This window comes from Acanthopagrus latus, chromosome 16 (assembly GCF_904848185.1).
Source record: "Acanthopagrus latus isolate v.2019 chromosome 16, fAcaLat1.1, whole genome shotgun sequence".
Lineage (NCBI taxonomy): Eukaryota > Metazoa > Chordata > Actinopteri > Spariformes > Sparidae > Acanthopagrus > Acanthopagrus latus.
This window is the reverse complement of record NC_051054.1, coordinates 13,682,974-13,698,253: the sequence shown is the minus strand read 5'-3', so window position 1 is coordinate 13,698,253 and position 15,280 is coordinate 13,682,974. Positions and strand designations below refer to the sequence as shown.

Below are 15,280 nucleotides of genomic sequence, written 5' to 3'. Positions count from 1 at the left end.
GGCATACTCGCTCCAAATATCTGCGTAAGGATGCTTTTTTGGTGGGTACAGTCGATGTTGTACGGTGTCTCTCCAGCCTTGTTTGGACGGTAAAGAAGGCGGCCATCTTTAGGGTTCCTCAGCAGGAGCTCGGCCAACTTTCTGCTTCGCCCTCGGATGGCTATGTGGAGGGGCGTATCTCCTTTCTGAGGAAAAGAAACATCCACATCACTGAACTAAATAACGTCATAGAAATCCTGTTGTGGTGAGTGTAATGTGTGTATTCAAAAAGTACCTTGTCCAGCGCAGACACCTTGGCTCCTTTATCCAGCAGCAGTTCAACTATCTCGATGTTCCTCATTTTAGTGGCTTTGATAAGAGGAGTCTCTCCCTCCTAAAAAAAAAAAGATATACATTTTCATCAATACCATTCTGAAATTTATTTTGATACCACCACCTCTACACAACAGTTTTTCAGAAAGAAAGAAAGCCAAGAACAGTAGGTCCCAATATTTTTACTGATGACCCGTGACTAATTAACCTATTTATATATCATATTCAATGCATGACAATAACAGTGAAGAACAACTGATGCATTTTGATTGGATTTATTTGTGAAGCACTTTTATTGACTTTGCTCTGTGAAAGGTGCAAGATTAAATCAACTTTACAATGAACACAAACAATGAACGGCAGGAACTTGTTGGAAAAGGAGAAACACATTTTGAGCAGGTTTCATGTGAATGTTGTATCAGAGATGAGCTACCAGTCATATAGTATATACATAATAGGCTTCTTTTTGGCTTGGTTATCGTTCTGTCATCACTATGTTTTATAAACCATGAACTGTTATAATGCAGAATGAGCTCCTGTTTAACAGGAAGTGAAGACTCTGTGAATGATCTGGTTATCACTCTTATCCTATGACGTTTTATAAACTTACAATAATTTGAACTTTTTTAAGGAAATTAAAGTAAAGCTCCAAAACGGACTGTTGTATATATTTTTTTCAGGTTTCCTACATCCCTTAAAATCAAAAGGACTCCATCGTGAAGCTTTGGCGACCCCTGCCAGCAACGGGTGATTTCTGTTGTTACTATTGTAATTTAATACAGAATGCAAATATTCTAAACCTGTCTGTTTTAGACCTTTTCTTTAAAAAAAAAGAAATCATGAGAAATGAAGAAATTATATTATTAAACACATATATTTATTTCAAGAGAGAGTACATTTAATGCTTTACCTTAGTGCAGCTCTCAGTATCAGGGTTACACTGCAGGATGTCTCTCACCATGGTAGCGTTACCTTTCTCCACTGCCCAGTAGAGGGCAGTCTTTCCATCCTGAAGTGGAAAAGACAAGGCAAATACAAGTTTGTTTATCTTTGAGAAAATAAACTGTCAGGCATAAAAAAACACATATGGAAGCTGAGAATGCATTATGTTGCTTTGTTTTGTGCACAGAAAATGTATAATGTTGAGCATTACAAATAAGAGCATCAAAGTATGTCTGTTTATATAGCAATACTACTTGTGGAGGCTTTTTGTAATCCTAATCCATGGATTAAAGTTCACTTAACCAAGAGTCAATAGAGTGGGGGAACACAAGAAGGCCTCCTGCCTGCTTCTAAACATCAAAAAGGCAGCAAAGACGGTGAGAGAGGAGCTCCTACCTGGCCCCTGACGTCAATATCAGCGTATTTGTTCAGCAGAGCTCGGACTATCTCCACATGACCTCCTCTCACTGCTCCAATCAGCATCGTTTCCCCACTCTGAAAGTAGGACAAAAAGGAAAAACAGACAGAGAGAGACATGAAGCGTCTGCATTTCATAGGAACTACTCTTTCATATCTTCAAACAGAAAGCTTTTAATACTATTGCAGGCCGGCCTCACCCTGTCTGGGATGTTGACATAGGTTCCGGCGTCCAGCAGGTCCTGCACGATCTCAGTGTGTCCCTCCTTGGCAGCGATGGCCAGGGCTGTGTTTCCATCTTTGTCAGTCATGTTGACATTTGGGTTTCTCTTCAGCAGCTCCTTCACAACCTCTGTATAGCCACCTTTCACTGCCACAATCAGAGCCGTCATTGAGTTCTGAAAACACACAGAATGGAGCAATGAGGATCGCTCTGACCTGAACATTAAGGATTACAGATGTTTATCTTGACTAGACTGGGTGCTAACACTTAACTCAATATGTGTCCAATATGTCAACTGTTCAATCATTTAGAGTTGAGGATTAACAAACTATATTTCCCAACTGTGATCAGTTTATTTGAGCAGCTCTGGGAGACATTACAGACTCAATGACAATCTATAATTGTAATATTGTTTACCAAGCACAATAACTCATATTTTTTTCTCTCTCAGTCTTTTAATTAGACATAAATTAGACATAAATTAATTGCAACATTAGCTACTATAGTTCCATCTGATTATTGATGCTACATATCAAGCTATCACATCGTTCACTTTGTGTCAGCACAGATGCAACATGACTCGAAGGAGCACAGATGCGCTGCGTCACAGACGCAATCAATTATTTAATATTGAAGTTCACTAATGTGTTTGTGGCGCTTGGCAGCATTAAATCTTGATTGTGTGAAAACTACACTCACGAGAACAGGCCGCTTTGTGTTTCATGGCACCCACGATGAACCCAAAACAAAATTAGACTAGCTTAGCTCTTGAGCTACCTGTTCAGACTACCAAATCAAATATTAACACTGTTTAGGAAACACTGCCAAATATTATAAAAGGTCAAAATAACTGTGGGTGCAAAGCCACATAGAGGACATTGTACCACCAATTTTAAAGATAAAAAATGCTCCATATTCTTCCAGACTTTACACTTTCCAATAATCTATAGATTTTTGTGTAGATGTTGTGAACAAACTTAATAAACATTATCTAATATTTCATTTTTAAGAATATTATATTCTACTTCGACCAATATCTTGTCTACTTTAAGCTCTGAAAGACCCTGTATATGCACTAAAGTCATTATTTTCAGATGTCATCATTATTATGTTTACTATAATTACACTCTGTAAACCATACATGAAGCAGAATGTGATAAATTGATCATCTCTGATGATATACTCTTTTGAAAACACTATAAAAGATAACATATGTAATGTTTTACCTCAGCAACTCCACAGATTTTTGAAAGATATGCTTAGTCTGTATTTGATGCCTGCAACACGTTTCAAACATGTTTGGACAGTGGCAGCAAAAGACTGGGTGGGCAAGTTGGAAAATTCCAGAGGTAGACAGTTTAACAGGTGACAGCTCCATGACCGGGTATGAAAGGGACATCTTTGACAGCTGTTCACAGAAAATCTACAATCGACTTACCGCTCCTTCTTGGTCCACATCTGCTCCATTTGCTAGAAGGTGCATCACGCTCTCATAGTGGCCCTTCCTGGCTGCCCAGATCAAAGGAGTGGTGCCATACTGCAAAGAAGAAAAAGAATATGCAATAAAGTGCATGACACGAGTGGCAAGAGATGATTTAGTCAATGAGCTGGGGACTCGAAAATAATTAAGAAGGAAGGATACTCAATAAAGGACAAATCTTTTAACTGCATCTTCCACGTGATTAAAAACAAGTAAATGACAAACATCTGTCAGTATGTAGTTACCTTGTCTGAGCAGTTGACCTTGGCTCCGTGCTGCAGCAGGAGATGGACAATCTCAGCGTGGCCTCGACCTGCTGCCCAGATAATGGGGTAGACGCTGTACTGTTGGAGCAGAGGACAGGGGTGAAGTCATGCTGACAGTAACTAATGATCAGTGTCTGGCCTGCGGTCGTACAAATGCTTTAAACCACCTTACATGACTAAAACAGCGGATGGTGGAGCAAGGTATCGCGCTGTGTAGGTTTGTGGTAGTGTTTACATTGTTTTGTCAGTTCTGCTTACTGACATTTACAACTTATGTTTATATCATTAACATTACCTGGAGCAATCAAAATTAAACACATCATGTGAACAATGTCATTAGGTTTACCATGAGCTTCAATTTGACCAGGGCAGTATACATTTTGTCCATCTATTATTATTATTATTATTATTATTATTATTATTATTATTATTATTTCCTGTACTTTGCACGTACGTATTATATGCATCATTTTCAATGCTGATATTAAGCAACAACAACTGCCAATAATGCTACACAGCGTGTCCAGTCGCAGTACCTGACCAGTGATGTTCGGGTTAGCTCCTTTTTCCAAAAGCAGCTGGGCCACATCTGTTCGACCTTTATAGGCTGCCCACATGACAGCAGTCCATCCTCCCTGAGTAGGATAAATACACAGAACAGAGTTGAGATTAACAAAAAAATTATTCAAATCTGAAAGGCGAGAGGAGTAAATATGTACATGATGGCAAAGCACATCCATATATTTAATATTTACTGTGTGTGTAAAGGGGGGTACCGACAGTATTAAATTCAAGCCTTACAGAAAAGGTGAAATCCAAGCAGATTTTGTGGTAGGAAAATATGCTATTTACAGCTGGTGTGACACACTTTCCAGTGAGCGAACAGTATCGCACAGTGCGATTTATCATAATCCCACCGTGATGACTGGCTGTGATTTATCCTGTGCAGCTTAGACACATCCCGCACGGCAGTGAGTCAGTTGATGTCATGAGTCACTTCCATAGTCACTCGAGAAAGAAATCAACTCAAAGTGTCTCGACATATACGTGATAAAATAGTGAAGTAAATAAAAAAAGTGTTATCTTTTGAGTGCCGGCACAGAAATTTAAAACATCACTTAGACTACCTCCTGAGAGTTGCTGCTCATAAGGATTACATTTTTAGTGTTCCCTCTGTTTGAAATGCACATTACCTCTTGAGCAGGCACATCCACATAATCACTGATACCAAACACACTCATTCCCAGGTGATACTGTACAAACATGTGCGTCTCATCTGCATGTTGCCAAAAGTCTGCTTATGAATACTGTATACAGAATAGCTTCTGTAGCAACTCTGCAGACAACTGTCTGCTTCTGACAAGACTAAATCATATCACTGCCCCATGAGGAGACAACCAGAGCTCAGTAAATGGGATTACTAGTCGAAAGGAGCCATCGCACATAAAGTAATTTCATTTTGTGTCCATTTCAAGGCTACTGGTTCATCCTGTTCAACCAGCACTGGGCTCATCACATTTTATACAAATCATTAATGCACATGAGACTTAATCTAAATTGTGTGTATTGGATACATAAGAAGAGTTAACTTACAGCACTAGTTTGAGCAGCTTGTTTATCAACCTCTAATTTTATACTTTTTTACATTTAAAGTATATTTAGAAGTTTAACACTGCGTCTTATTGTACCATGTTGTAGAGCTACTGACTCTTTTTTCCTATAAGGAGAGAAATCATGATATGCTACATGTTCCGAAAAACAAACCGAGGACGCTGTGATTACGTGACGCTTTTCATCCACGACGCCACCAGGACAGCCTTTAAACTTGAACGTGTTCTTAAGGATACTATTACCATTTTCAGAAAACATGATATTATCAGTGGAAACAGCAGTTTTAATGAAGAAAAAGCCTATGGTAATTTTCTATAACCTCACCATGTCTCGATGTTCCAGGTTTGCCTTGTTCTCAAGCAGCTCCCTCACCACATCGATGTGGCCCTCCTTAGCTGCCGAGATCAGCGCCGTCCAGCAGTCCTGCACACACAGACAACCTGTTAACCTGGGAACTCCCATCAGACTCCAAATCCAGCGGGACAAACGTCCGAGCTCTCCGAGCTCTATGTGGGACGCCCCGGGAACTGTCAAAGCAGTGTACCTACCAGCTGGTCATACCAGGTGCTCATTTGAACCGGGTGTCGCATGGACATAGAGGAGTGTCAGAGAGTTGAGTGTGAAAAACAACAGCGACTGCAGTATCTTCTCCTTTCTTCTTCTGCGTTAGTAAGAGAATGAGTTTGCTATGTGTAATAGCAGGTTGCATGTACCTGAAAGGTTGATGTGAGGTGTAGTGTGTGAGCATGCATGCGTGTGTTGAAGTGGGAGGGTATATGCATGCATGCGTGTGTGCGTGTGTTGGGCTGGCTCTCGAAGGCACAGGGTGTTGGCCACCCAGTGGATCCTGTCATTTACTCAAAAGAGCGAAGGTAAGAGTGTATAATAGGTCGTCATTATGGTTCATAATAGCTGTGGACTAAGCCCGAGTGTGGTGAGTTCAGCAAGATGGAACATCAAGACCACTACTTCGTCGACGTCTTCTTTGTGAAGTGGATGATGTGGTTAAAATGACCGCATTGTTTTTCACCTGTGCCCGGACCCTGTTGCGATCTATTATAACGCCACGTGTACCTGCACATGAGGGCGTGCTCACATTAGAGAGTTTGAGAGGTCACGTTTGTGCGTGTGCATGCTTACAACATCGTCCAAGTTAACGTTGGCTCCTCTCCTAATGAGCTCCTGTACTATCTCCAGACTGCCCTGCTCTGCAGCCACCATCAAGGGAGTCTGCCCATTCTGGAACAAAGAGAGAGGGAAGGAACGGAAACCAACAAGCCAATTAATTACACTGTTTTCTCAGTGACCCTCTGTGAGGTCACTGGTTAAAAAAAAAAAAAAAAATGGCAGGCAGTGAGACTCTTTGATGATTCATCTCTGGTCTTGTACTGTAGGAGAACCTGATAATAGATTACTTGATGCAATCATCTAATGTTAACGTCCAGAAATGTCATGAAAAGACCAAAAGAGAGATGTGACTCAGGTCTTTTGGATCAAGTCCTAACTCATTATTTCTCCAGCCAATGTCAGGGTAAGTCAAAGTCAAGTCTGGGCCCATTTGTTCTTACTTTAAAAATAAGTCATAAATGCACTTTAAAAAAGGGTGAATTCTTCCCTAAAACATCAAAAACTACACATTTTAGCAAAAGTTATTCTGAGAGTAGTAAAAGTACATTAGCTGGAGACTTTTGTCAGAGGTAGATGTGGTTCACTGTTGAGTATCTACATCAGGAAGACGGTTTGTGTGTGACCGATATGAAAATAAACTACAGTGATGGAAATGAAGCAGCAGGTCAGACAGCGTGACTGACTGGCTCACTGATGTATTTTTGGACAACAATGGACAGCTATAATGTAGAGGAGCAGGCTTTAACAGGTTGTAACAGTAGAGATAATACTGGAGGCAACAGACAGGGGAATTTTAAAGGGTCAATATAATATAATATAGCAGATAGCTGATTGATCAGCTGATACCACCTCTGTTAAAAGTTGTGCCTCTGCTGGTTTAAAAGGTTGTTACTGCAACAATATGTTTATAGCTGACCTGATGAGCAGCAGTTATCTTCAGTTTAACAATGTCATCCAAGAACTTACAAACTTATCATGCCCAAACTTTATGAATAAAGCCGTCTTATATAGTGCACAATGTTATTTCCCTGACTTCGCATATGGAGCCTTCATGCAAAACAGTGATGTATATCCCCAGTTTATTGGTGGAGGCTGCACAGCTACTGATCACTATAAGGGTTCACTAGTTTGTTAAGTGTCCAGTTGATTATTTAGTCTTGTACTGTATGTACTAGTACCAGACTTAACATCACAATGACAGCAGCTGCAATAGATCAAAATAAAGCAGCCCTGAGTTCCCCTCTAAACTGTTCATTTGTTCCATCCAGGGTGCACAACATTAATTTTTTCATGAGGGCTTTTTATGAATGCTTAATGCCTACAAAAACTAATTACCTCCCTTAGGAGTTCTCATGTTTTATTATTTTCTTACTGGCTGTTTGATGGACATCAACACCATTAAATGTCAGAGTGTTAAAAAATAATTAACAAAATGAAACATGAAAACTTCCAATGGGGCTGAATACTCCTTATATGCACTGTGTCTCATATGAAAAGATGAAAGTCCAGACGCCAAACATCATATCAAACACTATGCTCTGTCTTCTCTTTGCATATTACCTTCCATAGTATTCTTTACATCATCACAAATTATTCTATTACCCCTTTTACCACAAAACACATGATTTCAAAGAGCCTCTAATAACCTCACACACTCACTAACTAATGACTGACTCACATCACTCCTGCTGTCCACATCTTTGAACTTGTCCAAATGTGTTTTGATGGCAGCCAGGTTTTCCTCCTCCACGTAGGTGAACAGACTCTGGATGGCCAGAGAGGTCATCTTCAGGGAGGTGGTGGTATCCATGGCTGACTGCTAACCACCTGTACACCGCTGTAGATATAGAGGAAAGGGATTAGCATTTACAGAAGGCTTAAGACACCAGTGGTATGTATCTGGCCTGCACAGTGAAATGTACAGAACTAGGAGAGAAAGCAGAGTCAGTAAAATAGAGGCCGGGAAGAGGGTGTGGTGTGTCTTTGAAGTGATGCTCGGGAACAAACGCGTCCTGTCCAGGCCCGGCTCACACGCACATACTCAGACGTACAAACAAAAAACAGGCCATGCCAGAGCTTTTTCTCAGCTATAATCATCATGACATGCCATCACTAAGTCAGATTTTTTTAAAAACATGAGCAAGTCTCACTTAAAAAAGAAAATTCTGCTGCATAAATTATGCATAAATAAAAGATTTTTGAACCAGTTACACAGCTTGCTTTACAACAAGTATAGCTTGCCTTTGTATGTGTACATTTTTCCATTTATTTCTATTATTCTTTGATTTAAATGAAAAACAGATTGTGAGAAACTGTCACTTGGCTGAACAAGCACCTCTGTCTGCCTTCACTGCCATACCAGGCACAAACACACCAATTCTGAAAAATTCCTTGTTATTTTGTGTTTGTTGTTATTTTTCCTCCCTTTTGTGCCAAGGTAAAAACATAAATCTTGATTACAAAAAAAAAAACAAAAAACGATGGAACAATTTTAACTCAGCCCTTAATTAGACTACCTTTCACAGGTCAAACCTTAAATCATGCAAATGTAGGAAACAATATTTATCATATAACCTTCCTTTAAATGTGGAACAATGATTTTTTAAGTAAATCATTGCTTCAAAGGCCTTTCATGCCTGTGATACAACAACCAACATAATGTTAAGATTTTTTCAGTTCTCACAAAAACTTGCAAATTGATGGCAGGGATATCATATCAAACAAAATTTATGTGACACAATCGGTTGTGGTCAACGAGGCGAATATCAGTCAATACCACTATTCAGCCAGTGCATTTCTTCATCACAATAAATTCCATAAATCAGTTGGATCCCCACAAAAAGATTTGCAGCAATGTATGTATTTCAACCAGAATATGAAACTATGGGTTAAACTGAACTATGCACTGAACACGCTCATTACTCAAGAGGTAACTGAGGCCCCTTGGTTCACTTCAGTTTAGCTCAGTCTGTCTGCTCATGCTGAAAACGTGAACTGAAATTGGTCTGCTCAGTATAATGAAGGCAGTTAAACCACGATAAGTCCACTAAGTCATCAGATTTCAGTGAAAACAAACAACAGTCGTCAAACTTTGATCCTTTGAGGTAATGATGCCAAGGGACAATAGGTGCGCTCGACTGTGCGCTCTAATTATATCAAGACAGACTTAAGTCTACCCTCCTCCACTGCCTTGGATCTGACTTTGTGGAGGAAAAGTACTTCTTTTTTTAACTGTCTGAGAGTACAGCATGTGCACTATTTCACTGGAACAGCTTTGTATCAATTTTGAACCCAAATAGTAGTAAGAAACAGTCAGGCAATTGTCTGCATCTAACAAATCAATGCAGACAGCTCACTTTGGGAGATTATCCACAGATTATTACACAGAATGCAGACCAGCATGTTCTTCTAACATCTAAGTCATTTTAAACATTTTCGTCCTGGAGCTCAACAGGAGTACTTACACGTGACACTTCTGTAACTACTGGGCACTGATAGGACCTCCTCCAAAAACAATATACTGTAAAATATTAAAGCTTCCAAGAGGGAATATATCTACTTTATATCACTATCCTGATAGGAGACTATGCATCATCTCAAATTCTGAATATCACTATATTGTGACATGACATAGGTATTGTCATTTCCTGGTTTTAATGGCTGCATTACAGTCAAGTGATTATCTGGATTTACCAGAATGCTCTTCTTGTTCTAATACTTGCCCTTACCCACCCAGTCATTATATCCACAATACTAATGTATACTACAAGCATTTATGAGGGGATTTCAAAATATTGAAAAATATGATGTCTGTCCTGTATTCGCCTAAAAATATAGTCATATCACTTTGAGGCCATATTGCCAAGCCCTTTATTAAGTGTATTACTTCACCCATTCAGACATTTCTGTTGTAGCTGTTGTAGGGATTCATCCAATCGATGAAAAACTCATTAATGATTCATCAAGTTGGGCTCTTCCATCATGGTCAGACTCACTTCCTGCCCACAGTATTGTAGAATTAATGAGCTCCCTTCGTTGATTGCAGGTTGCCGTGGCAATGGGCTTCACATTAGCACAAGCAAACATGCTGCTACTTATTTCAACATAATCTGCGAGTCAAGCAGCTCGGGCTCAGGTCAGTCAATGCTTAGTATGTCACATGCCTATTGGGCTGTCGGTACAAAGGCCCCAAAAACACTCAGTTCAATCATTAAGAGAGTCCGATCAATAAACAACTATATAGTCTTTGTTTTCTTCTTAAGTCTGACACTGTATCTCAAGTCTGGAATCCCCTGCCAGCTGTTCTCCCATATTGGACAGTATCACACATAACTGAAAAAAAAAATCCTTTGTTTACAGTGAAGGCAATAGGCGCCTGTTGACACACCCTCCTCAGCTCCTTCTCTCTCAGGACAATGGGTGGACGATAACGGCACACAAGAACCAATCAGTAAACATTTAGCTCCCTCACTGTTGAGCAATGGCCAGACAGGAGCTCACACACATTTATTTTAAACAGAACAGGCACCCAGTGAAAACCAGTCAAGACAAAACACCAATAAAAACACTAAAAGGCACTGAAACAAGAGGGGCATTTTGCCTTTTGAAAACACTTCAGAAGACTCCACTTACCTTGGTGCAGGGTGATGCAGGTATTTATTTGGCTATTCAGCACCAATCTTTATCCTTTGCTCACTCGCACACAGTATCAACAAGCACTGCCCGGCGAACGCTCAGCATCCCCCCTTCACTCAAGCCAGAATATTAGATGAGGGGGGCTGGCCTACGCCCGTCTCTTCCCAACACAATAGACACACGCGACCGGATTCTCATTCATTACATGCACTGGCTCAGCACCAACTGATGCAGATAAAAGGGGAGAGGCAATTTAGATACTGGCCTCATTTGTGCAGTTTAGTTTCTATGAGCAATGCAATAAAATAGCATTTGTTTTTAATGGGAGCTGTCACTGGCAGATTATCCCTCATGTCAGTTCAGTGTGTTTAAATGACTCAATTGCTCAGCAGTTAAAGCCAAAATGGTAAATAATCCCCAAACGCAGCATTTAAATATAAGCTCTATTGGCCATAGGAAATCTCCTAAGCTCCAGGATTGGAAGGAAAATATTAACAAAATCTACAAATTAAAGAAGCAAGAATATATTCATATTTGAGAAGCTGGAATCCGAGAAATTTAACATTTTTTCTGTAAAAAAAAAATCACTCAAACCAATTGTTCAACTATCAAAAACAGTGTCCGAATATGTTTTGAGTTGATAACTCGTGGATGAATCGCTGCAGCTCTATGTTATTTTACCACAAAATTTCAGAAAAGAGTGAAATATATTACAACAGTCCCCAAAACCGGGTGACATCATCAAGTCGCTTGTTTTGTTCAACCAGCCGTCCAATACAACAATAAAAGTATTCAAACATTTGGGGGAGCAGCAAACAGTAAGTTTGTGGCATTTTTTTGCATAAAAAATTCAATTATTGACAAATTTGTGATTTGACTGCATACCAGTTATTATATATGATTATTTATATTTTCAGAATCACCCAGATCTCAGGTCAAACATGGTCCAGTATTGAAACAAAAACACAAATTCAGATAAAGCCCATGGCGGCTGTGCTGTTATCTGACCACACACAAACATGAACTTGGAGGCCAGCACTGGATAGGATCTCTAAATTTAACCAGTCAGCTCTTGGTGTCTTGTCATGTGGGCATGAAACTGCTGAGGGTTCAGTTTCCTCACATTCTGGGTCTGCTCCAAAAAACTGCTTTAATGACTTGTCGGAGAAACTTTAAAGGAGGTGTAGGGGGGCAAAACCTGCAGCGGTCAATAATAGAGGCACTTCTACTCTGATTTGACTCTGTTAACCATAAAAATGATTAAAGCTCCTGTTTGGAACACATCCCCGTCAGCCGTTGGGAGAAAAACAGACAGACAGTTTCGTGGTGATGTAGCAACAGTGCGTTTCCTTCCGGATTCTGCAACTTTTTTTAAATAAACCAACAACAATATCTGACGAGAACAGCTGTGGAAACATCAGCCGCTTCCACTGCGTGTCGCGTGGTCGAGAAAGCCCACATCTGGATGACACCACACGTCACATGACTTGTGGCCTCGAAGACGAGTAGAGCTGTAATTTACTCTGTAATGGACGGGTTTTAACGAAGATGTGACAGGCAGACAGACCTCCCGTGTTTAACACTGTTACTAGGAAGCGACAGCAAAACACCAGCGAGCGAAAACTCCCAGCGGCTAACATGGCGGCTAGCTCTCCAACAGGTCCTCACTTACTTTTATCACCTTTTAAGGTGACATATATTATAGTGAACACCATGAAGTCCTCTTACCTAGGCCGGGCTGCTCTGTAACTGTTTATGTCTTGATTCCAGTCCGGAGAACATGACCAAAAGACGCTATTTTTTCACGTCATACTGTGGCTGCGGTGTTGCGTTAACCTGCTCCCCCGGCTGCTACAGTCAAGTCGATAGCTCCGCCTCCGACTACCCGTAGCTCCAGCGGCGGAGCAGCCGGGGTCCTCAACACCCTCCCCCGCATTATCATGCCTTGTCTGGTTACCTCAGCTTACAGGATTACTGTATTTATTTATTTATTTATTTATTTAACTTTAACCTTTAAACGTCACATACCAAGCATCAGCTGAACTTGTCAGAAGTCCACTGCTTCTGAATGTTCAGCAGTGGAGGAATCACTCCAATGCTGTAATCAAGTGAAGTACTAAGTAGTAGTAGTGGTGGAAAATATCGTACTTTTTCTCCACTACATTTATTTGACAAAAAAAAAGGAGATGATAAAATATTAATATTATCAATACTTTCCCAGGACATTAAACAGGAGAATAATACAGCACTCACAGGGGTCATTTGTCTGCATTATCAATGATTTTTCTTTATCATTTATAATGTACTCTGTACTTTGCGGAACTCTTTCCCATAATGGAGTATTCCTACAATAGGATTTTTAAAAAAAAATTTTTTCAAGTTTTTTAAATTGTATCAAAAGTCATACTTGACATTGGGCAAAGTGAAAGTCACCCAAACAACTGGTGCTTTAGTGAAAGTCTTAATGTTTCTGACTGATTAATGGATCTGATATTACTTGAAAACTGTAGTAATGAAAGTATAAAGTAGAAGTAATGGAAACACTCAAGTACTGCAAAACTGGATTTAAGTACAGTACATGAGTTATTATACTTAGTTACATTCCACCACTGATATGAAACAATAGATGAGGACAGATAATGGTCAGTCTAATACCACATAAAATGATAACCACACTGATAAAAGTCTTGCGTACATAATGATCTGAATTATATTTCATACAGTGATCTGTGATTGTGTTTGACACCAAGATCTTCGCTTTAGGTAAGAAGAGAGGTCTAACGTCAGAGTTCCACCCTACGAGTATTAAGTACACGTTAAGCCCGGAAACAAGCTGTTATCATGAGAACAGTTGAACAACACACACCCTTTTTTTTTTTTTTAATTTTTCTACAGTTGACATTTTGTGACTTGTTGTAAAAGGAGATACACAGGTGTGTCTGATAACACTGACAATGGCTCCATCCATTCTGAAACCCAGCAGCCAAACACAGTTGTTATTAATCTGCACCGACGTTCAGTCAGGAGGTACACAGCCAGACGTGTCACGTTGGCAAAAGCATTTCAGCGTCATACGGAGACGGCGTGGCGGGGAACTCTTTATTTCTTTTTCCCCTTTCAAAATCTATGTAATTCTGTCAAATTTCAGCAGTAATTAACATTTCTAACAGTAGACATTTTCACATTATAGCAGAAAAAGCAAAGGTGTGATTAACAAAATTATTAACACCTGCATGACATTTAAGCGAGGCGCGTGCTGGCTCACTGTCATGACTAATGGGAAAATTGATGGAGGTGAGCCATCGCCAATGAAATGTCTTTTGGCTGTAATAAAGGGTCCTTCATAATAATGCAATAATGTGGCACCACAGCAATGCAGGGACATTGTGTGTGCATAAAAAGCTAGAATTTAAACATCAGTGTTACCGCTAATATTAGTTTTTGTCACTAACAAATAACATATTGTCTTTAACTCTATAGCCTCTATTCAAAGAAAGACATTTTCAAACATCTGTTTTAGTGTTTAAAAATAATTTCTCTTTATTTTGCCACATAAATCAGAATTTTAATGTACTGTTATACAAATCTTTCAATAAATTTCCTTCTGACACAAAAATAACCATTATGTTACACAGGCGCACGCATACTACAGCGACACATGCACACGCACGCACGCAAACACACACACGCAGGCACACATGCTCAGATACACGCGAAAGAACAAAAAAAAAAAAAAAAAAAATGCGCCATTCTTGATTTGGCACTTTGGACATATGGAGCAGTTTGCATTGTTCTGCTGGTTTGGGTGGCCATGCAGTGCAATAATTGCTATGTTTTATTTTATTTTTTTCGTAGAATGACATCCCTTTCCCTTAAGTGGGCCGCTCTCACCTACACAGGGCCCAGGCTACAAATATAGTTCACATGAGACCACATCGACATGTACGGATCACGTGAATACTGGAACACACACATACATACACACACACATACATACATACATACACACATTTATGGCAGGAATATGCAAATGTTAGAAAACCTTTTAAAAGAAATGAAAGAGGTCCATACGTCAAAGCTCACCTCTGCTGCTTTGTTATTTTTACATAACACAAATGCACCAAATCAAATCAAACTGTTGACAGTATTTTGGGAAAAACAAAAAGTAAAATAGCACAACTTCAAAGTGTTTATGATATTGTGGGCTTCACATCCCCCCCCAGACTGTCTCCTGCTCCAACGGATCCGTTAAAATGTGTCTTTTAG

General features: G+C 39.7%; 1 protein-coding gene across 3 annotated transcripts in view; it reads right to left on the bottom strand.

The window, feature by feature from the left end:
- kidins220a (kinase D-interacting substrate 220a) overlaps positions 1-12,900 on the bottom strand; it is a 46,360-nt gene extending 33,460 nt beyond the window's left edge. For all 3 annotated transcript variants that reach the window (XM_037071407.1, XM_037071408.1, XM_037071409.1), the window contains exons 1-12: positions 12,743-12,900; positions 8,058-8,216; positions 6,392-6,490; positions 5,576-5,674; positions 4,177-4,275; positions 3,620-3,718; positions 3,333-3,431; positions 1,872-2,069; positions 1,651-1,749; positions 1,223-1,321; positions 275-373; positions 8-185 (exon numbers count right to left, since the gene is read on the bottom strand). In XM_037071407.1, the coding sequence (XP_036927302.1) occupies positions 8-185; positions 275-373; positions 1,223-1,321; positions 1,651-1,749; positions 1,872-2,069; positions 3,333-3,431; positions 3,620-3,718; positions 4,177-4,275; positions 5,576-5,674; positions 6,392-6,490; positions 8,058-8,189 (1,300 nt within the window). In that variant the 5' untranslated portion in view covers positions 8,190-8,216; positions 12,743-12,900. The remainder of the gene's footprint in view (positions 1-7; positions 186-274; positions 374-1,222; positions 1,322-1,650; positions 1,750-1,871; positions 2,070-3,332; positions 3,432-3,619; positions 3,719-4,176; positions 4,276-5,575; positions 5,675-6,391; positions 6,491-8,057; positions 8,217-12,742) is intronic.
- Between the last annotated feature and the right edge of the window lie 2,380 nt (positions 12,901-15,280).